The 17,874-nt window shown below is 46.9% G+C and overlaps 1 protein-coding gene across 22 annotated transcripts in view; it reads right to left on the bottom strand.

Annotated features, from left to right (window-relative positions):
* LOC105284382 (CUGBP Elav-like family member 4) overlaps positions 1–17,874 on the bottom strand; it is a 525,177-nt gene that overhangs the window by 51,268 nt on the left and 456,035 nt on the right. For 13 of the 22 annotated variants that reach the window (XM_011347809.3, XM_011347810.3, XM_011347811.3 and 10 more), the window contains one exon: positions 10,714–10,839. The exons of 5 other annotated variants lie outside the window; for them this stretch is intronic. In XM_011347809.3, coding sequence (XP_011346111.1) covers positions 10,714–10,839 — 126 coding nt within the window. Of the gene's footprint in view, positions 1–10,713; positions 10,840–12,915; positions 13,707–13,745; positions 13,818–17,874 lie in introns of those variants that run through there. 4 more of the 22 variants (XM_011347815.3, XM_011347818.3, XM_011347814.3 and 1 more) reach the window with 2 other exon arrangements.

The raw sequence follows: 17,874 nt of genomic DNA, 5'->3' as shown, positions 1-17,874 counted from the left end.
GCGTGTAACTGTGTTCGTATTACATGGTTCGTAGACCTTTCATTTGCTTCATTGAGGTGGTCGTTTATAACTTAACATTTATTATATCCAAGCGGAATATTTCGTATATTGCGGAAAGTTCAATTATGAGAGGTTTTAGTACTTAAAATCTAAAAGTCCAATTTAAACAATCCACAAGGAATATCTGCTCTTCTTGAAAGCCTTCTCTCATTAGGAGTGTCAGACTTTGTAGGCTCTGCGGCTTAATTTCTAGATAAGAAATGAACACCAGCGTGCGAGACGTATGAATTCCGTTCGATCATCTGGCGCATCGACCGCCATCACCAGCAACGTATTACTCCACGCGTCATCTGGCATGATCGTTAATCCTGGATGTCGAGCAAGACGATAATCCCCGGGCAACGGGGTTATAAGCCACTACAAAGACCGTTTCCGTCGCGCCTATGAGGTGCCTTTACCTATCGCTCTTCACCTGTCAATAATAACGAACGCGTCGGAAAACGAAAAAGGGAGAGAGAGAGGGAGAGAGAAAGAGATAAAGAAAAAGAAATGGAAAGAGAGGAAAAGGGAAAAAACGGACATTTCCCCCGCGTGTACATTCCCGCCGCCATGGGCGTAATGATGCACGTAATGTACCCAGCCATAGCTGAATCGTTTAACGCGCGAATAAGCAGCGGTATTTCCATTACGGGAGAAACATAGGCCGACTCGTCGTTACGAGTTTCATAGTGCATTACAGCGAGGGTTGGCGGATCGGACCGCGCATCGGGGGGTAACGTACGGGGTGCGTCGATACTTGGGCGGCACGGGAGGAGGCTGTATGAAACAAGAGGGAGAGACGGCGGGGTTGTAAACCGGTCGGTGCGGGGGCTGTCAGAGGGAACCAGGGAAGGAGAGAGAGAGAGAGAGAGAGAGAAACGCTTCGTAAAATTCCGTCGTTACGATTACGACGTGGTCGTTGCCGCATACGCCATCCACCGACGGTCACGTCCCGCGATGCGAAGGATACGAGATGGATTATTAAATTTCTAGTGCCGCGCGCGTGTGCCGCGTTATGAATTTCCAACCCTCCCGCGCCACTGCTCGCGAAACGGCGACGGAGAGGAGGAGTTCGGTTTCTCTGTAAAAATCTTGAAAAAACTCGCGCGACGGCCACGATTACGATCTCCGGATCGCGTAAAAATGCGAGACGCGCATGGGATCGTTAGAGGGATGCCTCGGATGCTCGTAATCGTATTACGCGATCTCGATGAAACGTCGTTACGCAAGCTATGTTCCTGACCAGTCGTTACCCGATGAGAGATACGCTTGGTAATTACATAGTTTATAGTTAAGAAGGTTGTCATGACTGAGAAAAGCTTCAAGCAGTTATCAATAATTGTAAAGTAAGATAAGTAGATGACAAGATATCATTTACATATCTTATTTTACACGCATGATATTAATGTAATTACTTGAATCTTCCCCCATAGTTATTATGAAGATACGTAGATGACATGTTATTGCATCTCAATTTCTGATGTATCGTTATCGTGAGTATGGTATCGTGAATATAACAGTAAATTACAACGTCTAGTTTTATCAGTGAAAAAGCTCCCCGTATTTCCGTATTTTTGACTTATTGCTGAAAGATCCAGGACAGTATTAACGCGGCTGTGTAAATCGAAAGATAATAAAGCAGTCGAGCGACAGGGAACGAGCTACGATATCGCGCTGTTGTCGAAAAGACTGTAGCGGAGCCGCGTAAAAACGAGAAGCCACAAATCGCGCGGTGAATGAGGTCGGATAGAAGGAGCGCGAAGTGTAAAAAGATAGAGTTGTGTATATGATATCGTTGTCTTCTCGAATTTTTGCGTCATACTGGCGACGAAGCATTGCGTTTGCCGTGACGGCATGGCAATAACTGCGATGACGGCAGTACCTACGGCAATACGACGCGACGATGCGAATTGCGATTACGTGTCGTACAAGCGGCGCATTACCGACATTGTGATAAAAGCAAACAGCGTCAGCGAATATAGACGCCATTCGCGAGGAGAGAAATCTGTTTTACAAAAGTCGCGCGGATTACGGTTACAAGCACGGTCGTGCTTGATGATCACGACGCGGCGCTATGGTGATGTGAGGCCAGTAGTAATGGATTATTAAATTTCCAACGTTGCTTTACGACACGGTTCCGTAATGCCCCGGTCTGTGAAAGCCACGAAAACGTCATTCTCCTCCTTAACGGCTTTCCAGACTCTTTTCCGGCACATGGTAGTTATTAATTATTAATAATACTGTATAATACTATAGCAGAGAGAATTCCGCGAGAGACTTGACGCGTTAAGATCGTCTTTACTGTTCTTTCGTTGCAACTACGTTACGATGGTTCGCCATCTCGTTTACCGATTTACGACATGCGAGTATAATTCTTACAAGTTATCGGTTCTTAACATTACCTGCCATAAATTTATATATCGATGTGAGAGAAATGTTATACACCCTTCTCTTCACCTCCGACCGCTCAGCACGTTCTATACAAGTCGTTAATGAAACCATAAGGGAGTCTGCGTCATAGAGAGCTTTATGGAAATCTTATAAACGTCGTCGAACTCAGATTCGAGCTTCCACGACCGAAGATGCAGCCTCGTAAAACCGATGGAAACCCCATAAACATTCGGCGATAACTCGCGCGGAATTATTTCGCAGCGCGATATCCGCTCGATAAATTATTATCGCGAATGCGTATCACTGGCGTGACGTTTCCCGTAATCGCCGACAGCGATACTAGTTGATGAAACGAGAGATTTATGACAAATGTAGTCGCAGGTCGCAGCTTGATTTTCGAAAACGATTTCGACGTTTGAAACTCAGTATCGTGAAATTCTAGCGCGCGCATAAAGGGAGGTTTCGAGTAGAAACGCAGAGAACAGTCGGGATAGAGGGAAAGAGATAGAAGCGGAGAGAGAGAGAAAGAGAGAAACTAAAAGAGGGGAAGAGGATGTTGCTTTAGAGCAGCCTGTTAAGCTGCCCACCACCGGTTATTCGATAACGAACGGCGACGAGCCGTTGTGTGTGCGGGGCGGAGGGACGAAGCGTCGAATCGGGATGGGTAATGCACGAATGCGAAGGTTTATGGGCAATATGGTGTATTTACGGTTGACGGGCAAAAGCCGTCGTATGGAGGCTAACAGAAGGGGACCAAGATATCCTACTCCCATGTCCCACCGCGCTGCGTCACTTTTGCGAGCCACGTCGGGTGAAAAGCTCGCGGATATTGACGAAGAAGGCTCTCGCTACGTGTAATACCACTGCTGGATATTGACGCGGTGTCGACGACGAGGCCAAGTTGCGACGAGATACAACGGCGAATCCTACGGTGCTTCCTTTACGGGGGCCTCGGAAAGGCCGCAGAATGGTAATCGCATTAATATGAAGACGGTAAATCTCGATGAGCACAATGGCGCCCGATGCTTGTTGGGCCGCGCCAACAAAGACGCACCGCTTCCTGGCGTTGCTTGGTAAGTTCACAATAGGGCGCGTAGCCTCACGTCGACCAACAACGAAATCGCGAGCGAGGGTGTCTTGTAATTCGTGCTGGACTCTGCGATCTTTTCAGCCCTCGCGCGTTTATGACGATCTTTTTATCCTCGGTTCCTAATTACGAAGAAATTGTGCATGTTTCGAATTTATAACTATGATATATACAAATATCTGTCATTAAGTAAACTGGCAACATGCTACTGGCGCTTTAAGTATATATAATTTATTAATCTCGATTTATTGATATTTATGTAATCTGGAAGATAAGGTAAACTTTGGTCACGTTTGTAGTATTTTGCTTGATGCATTGTAAACTAATGCAGTAGTTGCTAATGCAATTCTACGACAACCTTCTAACTTTTGCAACTGTTGTATTGTAACTGTGTCACTGTGACGGGTAAATTAATGCACAAGTTATTTATCGAGTATACAGAAAACCTCGGGCGCATCTTTTCGCATTCGTTTAATATTTCATGTTTGTTATTGAAACTTGCGTTATTCTCAAAGTTTCTCAAACACTGACGACGAAATCACATTAACCGTACCAGTCTAACGACACGAAAAAGATAACCCACGCTCGACGGTTAAAAATACCCTGCAGCGTATATCTTTCGAAGGACCTGTCTGATCCTGATCTTGTTGGATTTGACAAGGCGGGGTTGCTGCAGCCATAGGGAGCGGTTCGGCTGACGTACGGATCCTTATCGCGCTCTGCACGCCTCGCGTGACCGTGGGGTGCGAGATCTAGTTTGACGATCCCTCAATGAAAAGTCTGTGATATAACGCGCGACTTAAATAAATCTATCAGTCACGCGAGTCGTTATTTACATCGTCACTCCCATCATCCCCCGATTCGCCCCCTGAACATTCGCGCGCGGAATTCTGGCGCATTGCCGAGGTCAGAGCCGAAACGTCAAAATTCCCAATGCATTGGATACATCATACAGTCGGATTTACTTCTTCTCAGACGACGGTGATTGATCGTGATACTGTTTATTGAACGTGGTAAATCAAAATGATTCGACCAAAATATTATTCACGAGACGGCATCAGGATCGCAGATACGTTTTTCGAGCCAGTTTATATGCTTTTGAGGTGAGACCATATTGAGAGGATTGCCAAACAGTAAAAACTTATTTTCTCATCGTGTATGATGGATATTAGGATATTTTAGAAACAAATTGGTAAAGATGTGTTTTGAAATCCGGTAAATTATATTAACAATAATTTTTGCAACTATTATTATTTTTTAAGTGCTCTATCAATTCGACAAATAATTTCTAAAATTTATCTCTGTTTCTAGAATTATCATAAAATACATTACAATAGAAAAAGATTTAATATGTATTAAGTGTAAAATTATATACGATCGAAATATATTTACTGGAATAATATGTGGAGAAGCAATATTCTTCGAAAAAGCAAAGACGCATGAGAGAAAGTGATTTCTACAACGCGACTCAATCGTTCGCTCACCGCTTCGACGTCTTAAATCGTTCCGAGCATCCGAACGTTGAAAGAGGAAGACCGATCGTCGTCGATGTTTCAGGCGGGGCGCGGCACTAAATCATAACGAATGCCGCGAAATCACCGAAAATCCAGACGAAGCGGCAGGGGCTTGGATGCAGACACGCGAGTCCGGACGGTAAATCACGGGCAGCCTCCTCGTCGAGTGGCTGTCGGAGAGTCCTGGTGCCAGCTCGTCGTACGGAGCATTTATTAATCGCTCAGCTCCTAAATCCCGTGGCGCAGCTGGGCTCGAAATGTTTGTACGTATTGCAAAGTAAAGCGCGCGAGAGGGGACGCCGAGTCCTCCGGGAGAGGATTAGGTCGGACATATTGAGAGCTTCCACCCGAGAGCGTCCTCCCTCACGGAGAGCGGAATGGTGGTGCAGGCTGATGCTTACACCCAGAAGATGCTGGTTTTACGTCGCAAACGTACCGAGACATCGGTCACCTCGATGATGATTACCAACAGAACGCATAATTCGCGATTCTGACATATCAACATGTTTGCGTTCCATTTACTTTCGTTAAATTTTTTTTACATGCTTTCACATTCGTTTGCGAGCCTTTCGATTCCGTCTCCCGTGCGCGAAATTAATTGTAACAATATCGTTGTACACTGCGACTCGTCTTGTTGGAAGTACGACGAGTGGAAAAAAAGCATTACGTTTACATTCTGTTTCATTGCGTCACGATAAGTGGAATCGTTAATGGAATTACCGCTTGATAACTGCGCGATTCTAGAGGATAATGAGGACGGACAAGTTTATAGCCTCGCGATAATGAGGGTGTACGCGTGACGTGCGCAGCGTATTTTTCCCGTAATCCGCGACAGTAATATATGTCGTACTTGCAATAATGGAGGTGGGACGCTACGTGTGCGTGCCGAAGATAAAGGACGCAAATTGTCCGCGCGTATTAAGGCACGATACAATACCGAACGCACGCGGACGCGCCGGTGCAAGTGACAGCCGTACGATTAATCGCCGATAACCATCGCTCGTTTAATGCCCCGTCATAAAACGCTAGGCTGAGGAAATTATTGATTCGTCATATTTCCCGTCAGCAATATCGTTAACGCAGTCATCACAATCTCTTTACGTCTCGCAGTCAAAAACGAAACTCCACCCGAAAATGATCGGAAATGATTCCACGCGGGCGCGCGTGAACGCCCGCGCCGCGCCGCGCCGGTGGTGTTATAATCGGCGGGCCGAAGTGACGATTTAAAGGGTGCTAACTGTTATTACGTCGACAAATCGCACTGCAGCAACGAGGAAAATGGCCGATTACACGCACCTCGCATTTCATCGTCTGAGCACCTAATTTCCGAGATGTATGCGCTGCCATCCGCAAAAACGCGTACCTACTGACGTAAGAGCTTCATGTTCATGACGTAAGACACTGAACGTGCCAGTTGCAGAAATTCTGTTCTGCTCCCTGCTCGGTGGAAGCTCATTAATTTCGACGCGAGAGAAATTTCCGCAGGCCTTCTAATCGAATATGTTTGTAGTGACGCATCTTAAGTTTGCGATAACGCGATAGACGATATGTTAGTAGTCCGCAGTAGTGTTAAACCCGAGTAAATTAGCATCTGCCGCAGCCCTTAAGGTAAGAACCTGAAGCGCACGATATAATGTTTCGCGTAATTGCATTGTTCGCGCAGTAACTCGCGAACTCATGATCTATTGTACTTCTCCGGTGCCCGGGGGGTTAAATGTTACATAATGCCGCCCGATAGTTAGCGCGGCCGGGGCCGTACGAGTACCGAATGCTGCGTTTCGCGAGTCCGGGCGACAAAAGAGGATCGGGAATACTGGCGCGCAATGTTATTACGACTTAATGCATGGAAGTGTTTGCCCGGTTTGAATAATCGTATCGCGCTTACGGCACACGATTGTGCAATCGTGGAGCGTAACAGAGGGTACACGTGGTGGAGCTCAGTCTCTACCACGAAGGAGGGTTGCTTCCTCCGCAACGACGTAAGTTACCCTCCCACGCGCCATGGTACAGTCCGCGGGAGAGCGCCGCTCCGAATAATATTTCGTTCCATTATTCATCAACATTTTATAATCTTCTTAGCGCGGTGAATTATTGCCTTTCGCGCGCGATTGAAATAATGCGAACTCGCGGTCCGCGTTAAGGGGTGGCCCAGGGAGTTGGGATCGCGTACATTTAACGGAGAAAGGGAGCGCGGCTCTGACAGGGGACAGGGGAGCGAAACGGGGAGCAAGTGACGCGGTTCTGTTCTGTTCTGGGGCGGAGGGTTGCGCGGCAACGAGAACGGAACGAGTTCGTTCGTTGAAGTGGCGTTGAAATGTTTCGAAGCGAGGGAAAAATAATTGGACGAAGAGTTCCGTCGTCGTTCTTCGCTTTCCCCTGGGAGACGGGGCGGTTTCGAGGGAAGGCTACGGGGGAGAGACAACGCAGTGTGTTGCTTCGACGACGATGACGGCGACAGCGATGACGACGACGGGGACGACGAGAACGCCCAGCGTCATGTCTCTCTAAGAACTCGACGATCCGAGTTCCTTTCTTAAGCTCCTCGTTACCGAGAAATCTTCCGCCACCTTTCGAGATAGGTGGCATCATCCGATAAGGGAAGTTAAGTCGAGAGTAACGGACAGAAGCAAGGGACGGCCGGAGGGTTCTCCCAATAACTTTTCAGGCGTCATAACTTATTGGCGAAAGGTCACATTGGCTGACGGAAGCGGCGCGGATTGCGTGTGCCAACGGGATATTCCGCTCGCGTGCGTTCATACTCTCCCGTCGCCTAGCTGATCCCCGTGCTTTACTGACGGATGATGCTAGAATAAGAGTTACCGAAACGATATCCTCCCCGCTGTAATTTTGGGGCCACGTCGATGGTAGTCTCGTAACTGAGACGATACACACACACACACACACACACACACGCAGAGCACACCATACAGTTGCGGATAGCGGAGCTCTCCCTGATCTCTCTATTACGGGTCGGATTAGCTAGTTATGAAACTCGACCGAGGCTCGGCGAGCGGTGATGAAGCGTGTTGGCAAAGTTCTGCCAGGACGAGGCTGGGGCGCGGAATATGCCGCGGCGGAGTTGTACGGAATAAGCGATCAGGCTCTTCCCGCGACAGACATATCCGTCCCCGTTGCTAACTTCGTTCTGATACCGATGTCCAAGGACGAATGTCGCGGCGGGATTATCTTGCGGAAGGTATTCGCTGTAAGCTCCAGCTCTGGGAATGAAAAAAAAACAAGAATTGGAAATGTTCTCCTCCGCTCGTAAAGATCCAGGGAAGTGGAAGTAGCCGCGTGCTACGCGGGTAACGTCATCGCGACAGTCTTCCGTGATCGAGCGCGCCGACGATGAAAGGTCAGCATCGCGAGGCGGAGATTAAGCTCGAGATTGCGTTCAGACCTCGCGCACGCTTCATTTCACCAAAGGCATTGTAATCGCCGGTGTGACATACCTGAGATTCTCGGCGAGTAATCGCGAATGCATTCCACGTGATAAACCGACTACCGGTTGGAAACTGTCGTCGCGCTGCGCGCGCGTGCTCGCGTAATTTTAATTAAAGAGCTCGGAAAGCTGGCGCAACATCGTCCTGGCTCTCGACAAAGAACCCCGAGCTCTGACGCAACGGAACGAGAGGGTAGCCAGGCCAAGACGGAAAGGAGGGAGGAAGAGCTCGGTCTTTACTGGAAGCGAAGGAGCACAGACTTCGCACATTGTAAAGCTCTTCTCTCCCGCGTACTACTTCCGCTCCTTCCCCCCAACGACTCCTCCTCCGACTGACTACCAACCCCGGCTGCCGCTCGTGCTTCCTTCACCGTCGCGAGCGAGCAGCGCCTACCTGCCAAAGACGATGGGCGCGCTGCGTTACGTCACCGACTGCGAATCAAAATCTTATTAACTGCTGAAAGTGAGTTTCACTTCAAAGTGGAATTTAATTACATTCGCGCCTGCCTACCCGCCCGCGCCCTCCCGTTTCCTTATTTCAGCCGTTCGCCCCGCCGCCGTTTGCCCTATCTTCCCTCCTCTTCTTTCCGCTTCCCTTTACTCTCCCTTTTTCCTCTCCGCCGTCGATCCGCCTTGCTTTCCCATTTTCTTCGATCACCTCCTCACGTTGCCTGCGTTGCCGATCTCGCGAGATCTCTCTTCGTATATATATACATATATATCTATCTTTCTCTTTCTCTTCGCTCTTGAATGAAAATATTTAAATTTCGCCGCTTCGTCCAGCGGAAATTATTGCTCTCGCCGCCTTTCTCGTCCGACTGCAACTCCGCAGCCACTTTTCGTCCGCCATTTCGCCGGTTATTCCCCCCGCCCGAATTACATCCACCTTTCCTCGTCAGCTATCTACCTACCTTCGTTACACATGGGGTGTTTACAGCGCGAGCGGATATTCAAATGCCGTCGCGATTATATCCTTCCGCCTGGGCTTAAGCCGTCGTGCATCATCGCCGGAGGTCGAAACGAGCGGCAAGCTTCCATCCCTTTTTTCCTTCTCGTAATGCCTAGTCGAGGCAATTGCCTTCTTTCCTTTGAGATAACTGCTCTCTCCCCCGGTCCCACCTCCTTTTTACCGCCTCATCTCGTGATTAATTTCGCGGAGTCCGTTCGTCCCTCATCCCTTTGGAAACTAGGTGCCCCGGAGAGTCCCTTTGCTTGCTTCATCGTTCGATGAAAACGCCTGAAGACGTCACGGATTATGAGACCTTCGCAGCTCTCTTAGATGTACTGATGTACAGAGTGTGCTATCTCTTCTTTTTTTATTTCTTGCATATTTCAGAATAATTCTTCTTTAATATATTAACATATTAATATATTAACTATTTAATAATTTCCTTATAATGAAAATTTTGAGATTTTCAAGAATTAGGCTTTACTGGTTTAAACAGATAATAAAATTCAGTTAATTGTTTAAGACAGAATGAATCCTGCTTTTTTATACCTAAAATGTGTTGAATTTTTTGGCAGATTTTAAACCTTTTAGAATTTAATACTTGTTAAAAGACACTTGACCCACTTGGTACAATCGCAAAATCGTTTTTCCTCACTAACAAGAAGATGAAACAATCGGCACTGCAATTACGCACAAGTTTTTTCATTGGACTGTTTGATTCAGGTTGATTTTCTATGGATTAAAACTGCACGAACCGAATGAGAAAGATAACGAACGGCGAAGACTTAAAACGATGGTGCAGCAAAGAGAGACGCGAATATCCTGGCCTGCGGCTAAAAATTGCACAGATATTCGTATTTTTATGGACAATGTGCCTATGCTTTTATCCCGCGACATAAAAATATACGCGCAGCACGTTACGGTACACTTAGCTCTAGAGAGAATATGGTTTTCGTGCTTAATCCCTTAGGGACTGCAGCACGCTATTTTTAAATCCCTTTATCGGCGATCTTTCAACTTTTTATGGTAGCGAATCGCAATATTATACTTGCGCTCGCAATGTCTCACAGAGACATTTTCACCCACTTTCTTTACATTTTCGTAAAATATAAGAGAATAATATGGTAGACAAGGCACGATATTGCAAATTCTTTAATAGCTACCCGAAGAAAGAAAAAGTTGGAAAAATGGATTGTTTGCATTTTGTTTATTACTTTTGTACAATCATACGGTAACGATTACATCAACGTAAATTGATGTAAAAAAGAAACTGGAAAAAATTGGGACTTACCTCTGCTGCTTCCGTCGGGTCCGCGAAGGATGGTGCACTCCTCTATTGTGCCGAAGGCAGTGAACAACTGTCGGACATCGTCTTCAGTTTGTTGCTTGCTTAGCATACCAACGAACAGCTTTCTGTCTGCGGGTCGACGATGGTGGCGTTGCGAAATAGAGGGAACAGAGAAAAAAAGAAAAAAATAGCGTTAGTCAGTTCCGTGTGCGGGCCAAAGCATCTATAGGCGTTAAAGAGAAGATCTTGCGGCTAACACCGAGAACGACAAAGTTACACGGTTACACCAGCATCCACCATCCTAAAGGGAAGGAGGTAGGGGTATATACGTATTTATATATGTATTACATATATATATATATGCATTATATATACATGTACATATATATAAACGTAACATATCCGTGTATGCACGCGTACGGTACCTTTGACGCGCATGATTGCACTTCGTCAATACGTACAACGTGTACATCTAGACAGCACTGGGAATCGCACGAGTGTACGTGTACGTATACGCATATGGGTTACATGTGTATCTTTTGTGCGACGATAGTAACCGAGAACCACAACCACGAAAACAATTATCATAATCGGTAACAATGTAACATACATACGTAACAGCGGAAACAATGTTCCAGGAGGGATGGTAATGGAAATCATAGTAACCAGAACAAGAAAAGTAATCCAACCGAAACACGTTGATCTACGATACCTATCTCAAAGCCGAAAACGAACGGGATCGCGGTAAAAAAATCAGGTAGGATATTAAGCGATATTCAACTGATATGGCTTGATATTCCCGGCAGTGATCCACATCGAGTTAACGACGCTCTAATTCTCATATGGACGTACCAAAGTAATCGAATCGCTTCAGCGGATAGAAAAAGTGGTGTACATTCGAGATGGATCACTGCCGCGCAAGATTTAACACAACGAATGCTTATTATATCCTGCAGTTATTTCTAAGTTCTGCGCGGAGAGATGAATGAGAAATAACAGGTAGTAACGAGGAGTTTCCTCAAGTTAGAATATCATTTTATCGAATTGCTGATGGTATCCGGACCCAATATAGAATCTTTTGTGATTGTAATCCGAAAATTGCGATTGTGATTGTAATCCTCGACAAATATTGATCTCTCCGGCTTGTCTCGATTTTCCTTGTTTTCAAGGTGGTCGCAGCGTGATTTCAGGACCCGGTCTGACAAAAGATTTTTTTCGTAATTTCACCTGCGAGAGGTATCTTGAATTTTTAGAGTAAGTTAAAGCGATCGGAGATGCTAACTGCGTTTACGCGTCGTAAACGTCATAATCACCGATTTTGACAAATAGTTCGTTTAGAAATATCTGCACTGGATGCGCATCGGGGTGTATATGTATGTATGCGTATATATGTGCGTGTGGATCCCTATGTAATACCGATAAAACACGATCATGTGCGAGACACAATCAGTAGGATAACACGGAGACGTGGGATAAAATGAATTTGCGGGAGATTTGCGGAGACGGAAATGCGGCGGATTGCGGAGGGCGAGTCGGTTGAATCGGTCAAAAGATAGGGACATCATAAAAACTGTTATATATAGAATCAAATCTAAGTAATACAATAAGAGATAAATGTAGCTCACATCATAATCAGAAAATATGTACAGAGGTGATAAAAAACACATCGACAACGAACGAGACAACACATCCAACGAGCGAGCCACTATTATATATGGTCATAGCTGTAAAGAGAGAGCGGCATAATATATATAGTATAATATATAATATATATATATCATATATATATATCATATACATATATATATCAAGATGGTCATGTTCACACGAATATACGGATATGAGGTCAGACGGTGGGGGGGGAGGGGGGGGGGTTCGGGAGCGTGAGACGACGGGACTTTGGACTTCAAAACGTACAATGTAACTCGGCATTTTAGAGCAAAAGGGTTCGTTGCCGCCGTCGGTAGACGCTCTAAGACCGCGATTTCGTTTCATATATTCTGCATCGCTCTCGGCCCATGTGTCTTGGTTGGCCGGCGGAGTTCTAAGAGCGTCCACCACGCACGCGTCCCGTCGTAGCGAGGCTTCAAGTAGTGTGATGTAACGGCGGTGCGCAATAAACAGAGCAAAAAAACACGAAACGACAGGTTTACGGCTACAGGTTTCAGTCACGCACGTGGGTACGCACAACACTGTCTATAATACCTTCAGTATGCGGTAAAACGATGCGTGTCGTGCCGGATGAGAAACGGATGAGAAGGGAATGACGAGACTGACATAGAGGAGCCCAATAGCGATCGTTCTTCGCTGCGCGGATAAGCGCGACCGGAGGAACAGCTTAGACGAAAGACAAAAAGAAAAAGAAACGTCGCGATTGAATTTTCAGCGCTGACAAGAGCGAGTCGCTCCAGCGTTTTGCCAGCGAAGGGATTTTGACTGTCGAAGTACGGTACAAGCCAATCGTTTGGAGCCAATCGTTCGGAGCCAATTGTTCGAGCCAATCGAGAGATCCACGGGGGACGTACATTCGGATTCCTTCATCCTGAGTGTACGATCAGTACGCAAGTACGAGTCCTAATGAGTCGCGCGTGCATCTCGTGACATTGGCAAGCTTCATCAATGTGTGGAGACTCGAACTGGTTTTGCGAGAGAATTTCGATGAACTACGATGCACTTCTCGTGCGAATTTAGCCTTCTCCGTGGACGGATGTTTACCGGCCGCACTGCGAGTCGGGCTGTGAGGGATGGCGAGGTACGTGGGAGAATGTTGGAACCGGGTAAGGTGGTTCAAACACTAGCGAGCGGCAAAATGGACCTTGCGGCGAGCTGTGCTGGCTGAATCAGCGGTGATGGCGTGATTGGGAAAGGCGGAGGGGGTTGGAACTGAGGTAGAGCGGACCCGTTTCTTTTTCCTCATTCGTTCTATCTTTCATCTCTCTTTTCATCGAGGGGGAAGTTCTCTTTCTGCCGATTTGCGGAGAAGAAGAATAGAGGTACTGGAAGGAAGCTAGCTATCTCCTGGAAGTCGAAGTTACCTTCAGCGGCCGCCACCGGTGCCTCCTACTTCCAGAAGATGGCACTGGCGCTCCCGTCGTCCATCATGCACTCTGGAATACAGAACAGAAACAAAGAAATGGCATTGGACCCAAAAATACACCATTCGTCGTCTATATGAATCCTCGCAAGATTCAATTTTCGTCTTGTTAGACTCGCCCAACTGGGAATCGTACATGATGTGTTTCTTTCGCGTAGTCGTACGTTACAGGACGTTTCTTTCGATCAGATCTTCTGCGTGATGAACACGACACGACCTATCAGATTATAAAAAAAAATCATGATCATTATTAATAAGAGCATCAGATAAAAATCAACGCTTGTAAGAGATACCAGTGCGTCGAACAATAATCGCCAATTCATTCTGCGATAGTAGATCGCTTATGGCGATTGATTTTTAATCTTCACGTGCTGCGTTCATGTAGCACGATTAAATCTCACTATGGAATGGATATCTACTTGGTTATTGCCAAATACCAAGCATTTTTGCGCTCAATCGCGATGGCATAATTAGATAGCGTAATTACATTAAACTAATTTTCATAATATAATACTAGATGAATATAACGCAATCAGTTTAGCGGGTAATAATAATCGCAGGAATTAAACTATCGTGAAATATCAATAGCGTCGGTAACAAAATCACGGAGAAATCACACGTGATTTCAGATAATGGAAACTCGTATAATTTTCACGAGCGGTTCAATATCGTCGATTTTAATGATTCGTGAATTTCTCTTCTCTTGCGCTGTTCGGTTCATTGGTGAATCTGAATTTATCCCAAATATCGTCTTCAGTTTCCGAAGTTTCATTATTAGACAGTCTTTATCTTCGACGGATTAAGTAAGAAGCGAAGCGCGTCTCTCTGTCGTAACGCAATCTCGATCCTCGCACGAGGCAGTTTACATTTTTCCGCTTAGCCCTTCGCGCGTCTGCGAACGCCGACGCGCGGGGCACATTCTGCTTTCGATCTTAGACCGCATTTCCCGCGTGAATGAGCTTAATGACGCGTTTTGCGAGGACGCGAGGAGGTAGGAGGTTATGGAGACGCAAAATTGGCGAGCCGAGTTAAAGGTCGTTGTCGCGGATGCTAGACGCGAGCTCATTCCGAGAGACGCCTCGGCCTCGCGCCTTCCAGCTCCGGGGCACATTTAAGGATTTGTCTCGGGAAATTAGATTCTCGCCTGACTTGCAGCCTCGTTGCATCCCCGCTTTCCGCAGATTCTTCCTCCTCGCCCCCCCCCTCTCTCTCTCTCTCTCTCTCTTTCTGTCTCCCTCATCGCTAGCAATCCCCCATCGTCCGTACCCGCCTCGGTTCCCTTCGGCGTATCAACGCCTCGCCGTTCTCCTCGTCGGGGAATATCCCGTCTGTCCTTAGCCCCGGGTACTTTTCGCCGGGAGTTCGCTCCCATTGTCGCGTCAGGACACCGTGGGGACCAAGAATTGGACCTTTGTCGCCGGAGCTAAGTGTTAACGCGCCCTTCGCGTCCTCCTTCCCTCGGTACCACCGAACGGCGGCGGAGAAGGAATTAACTCTCGGGGAAATTATCCTCTCGCGCTGGACGACGACGGAACAAAGCGAACGTTTTGTTTGACACGACGCGGCTCAGCGCGGATGACATTCGGACCGCATTCGTTTTGTTCGCGATAACGAGTATTCTTCTGGGTCGCCGCCAGTCCATTCAACCGCAGCTGGAACTACCGTCAGTCATTGTCGACAAGTCGCTGCTTTCGTATTGACGAACAGTAATTGGTGATTAGTCTCGACGCGTGTTTAAAAGGATTCTAAGAATTTTATTTAAGTCTCTTAAGGTGTTATTAAATGCAATTGTTCAGATTATTTTTTTCTTCAAGATGTCAAATAATCCAAATTCATGATAATCGAAAAAGAATAATATACACGAGTATAAATGAATAGAAATCAAGCAGAATCCAGCTATAATCAGATGCGGCCATTTATTGAAACAAGATAAAGTCAAGCATCAAGCATCAAGATAAATATTTTGTACAAAATTCCTCTTCGGATGTTGCATGATAAACAAGGTAGTTTCACAAGCGCGTTTGTAATTTCCATGTTTCCCCGTCACGTTCCTCGCGCGCGCAAAACTAACTTTGCGACTATTCCGGCGCACCATAAATGAAACTGCAGTTACAAATCCAGCGAGTAACTCGGCGCCTTGCCCTACGACGACGTCGGCACCAGCCATCCGTTGTTCCCGTAAGAAGAAGCGCGAGGACGGACTCTTATAATCCACGAGGATTTCTCTTGGACGGGTTTAAGACCAGTCCACGTCACGTCAGCCGAACCGAACTCGGCAGCAAAGCGTGAAGCTCCTCTCCCCGACCCGATATTCCGGGTGTACGTTTATCTACGACAGAGAGAGGCAGAGCAGAGGGCGAGCGAAAGAGATGGCGGCGGGAGCAAGGTGGCTCGCCGAGGGATCGAAACTTATCTACTTGCTCAACTAGCTTCGGTACAGGCAGCACCCACCCTTATCCAGTCGTAGAAACTTTGGCCGGCCCTGAGTCGGCGGCCAACTTCCGCGCGCGAGATACGCATTTCTCAAATCTGTTCTCGTCCCTGTAAACTTAATTCTCCGGCTGCTTCGATGCCACTATCGTGCGCGCGCGTAGGGTCTTACCAGCGACGTGCGTGAAAGATGTTTCAGGTATGGAGCTCCGGAAGCAGAATCTTCGCTTGAGTGGCTGCCGTTATCTTCTCGAAGTGTATCTTCGACAATACGCCACCGCGATAAGAACCAGGTAGGATAAACGTCGTCCGTTTCACGACGCAATATCGCGGGAAACGTCTGCAAACTGACGTTGTTTACGCATTCGATTCGCTAAATCCGTCTAAACGCCGAAGCAAACGTCGAAGATAGAGGATTGGAACGTTCTGCATAAGCTATCCTTCGGATCATTTTTAATGGTTTGCCGTGCAACTCGCGAATGCGGATTCACCGCGTAAGCACCGCGTGGTATCTAGCGCATGTGTCTCGAATCGCGCGATATTGCGATACAAGCGTTGTGCGGAGGCGTCGCCATTTTCCACAACGTTTCGCAATTAAAGCTTGATGTAATTTTCTATTGCTAATAAAATGTTATTCCGCTGCCGAGTCACCGGCTGCGCGCTCGGGAGCGCAGAAGGAATCTTACGTATAAAATGACGTAATTAAGTCTGCACGTCCGGGGTTGCAAAGTGCAGGCGTAAAGGGTAGTCATTTAACGTGGAAAAAAGGTGTTCCTTGAAACAAAGAGACATCATCCCCAATGGCGGAAAGTGAGGGCGGTTATGGGCGTCGCTATCTTGAACTGTCATTTTATGAATACGAGGCAATGGAGCGCGCATTCCTCCCCTCGTTCCTATCTTTATCACGAAGACATGAAGAAGTTACATCGACTTTGTCCGCTAATGCGCAATGTTACTCGCGAGATAATTTGTGAAATCTACGGGAAGTGACTATGGCATCTTTTTAAAATGACGATGATGATGAAAATGATAATTCAGTTGAATCTGAATGTGTAAAATAAATTAAGTTGAAAATGTGACAACCTATTAAACCAGAAAAATGTACGTGTAAATTGAAACAAACTGGCCTGATGAGGCAACGAGGTGATTTAAACGCGTGCACTAGCTGGCACCAGATTAATTGTGAAATTTAGAGTTGCTGTTAAATGTGAAAAACGTAATGGCCTACCGTGTCTGCAAAGTAGTCTAATTCCAATAGATGTTGATGTCAAGCGATACACGAAGCGGGCGTGAGATCCTAAAGCAGATTACACGCGACTACGGACCCGTAATTACGCGGCCGCGAGGATTCACTGTGATCCCGCGCGTTATCTCAACGAATTACACGATGCCATTAACATCTGTTTCACGCTGCGCGTCGTCCGAGGAGGGTCACGTCGCCGAACGGCCACGGAAGATCGTAAAGGTCGCATCGGGATGACTGTCAAGGGGGCGAATGGGAACACGGAGAAAGTGAGACGCGAGGTTGAAGTGACGGAAACCATCTTGCACGCGGTGGGAGGACAGACACGACGATGACGACGCGGTAAAGAGAGGGGGAGGGAAGAAGGGAGGCAAGCGGCGGCTCGACGACAGTGTTG

The sequence above is a fragment of the Ooceraea biroi genome, chromosome 7 (assembly GCF_003672135.1).
Source record: "Ooceraea biroi isolate clonal line C1 chromosome 7, Obir_v5.4, whole genome shotgun sequence".
Taxonomy (NCBI): Eukaryota; Metazoa; Arthropoda; class Insecta; order Hymenoptera; family Formicidae; genus Ooceraea; species Ooceraea biroi.
Note: the sequence above shows the minus strand (reverse complement) of the source record. Positions and strands in the feature narration are given on the sequence as shown.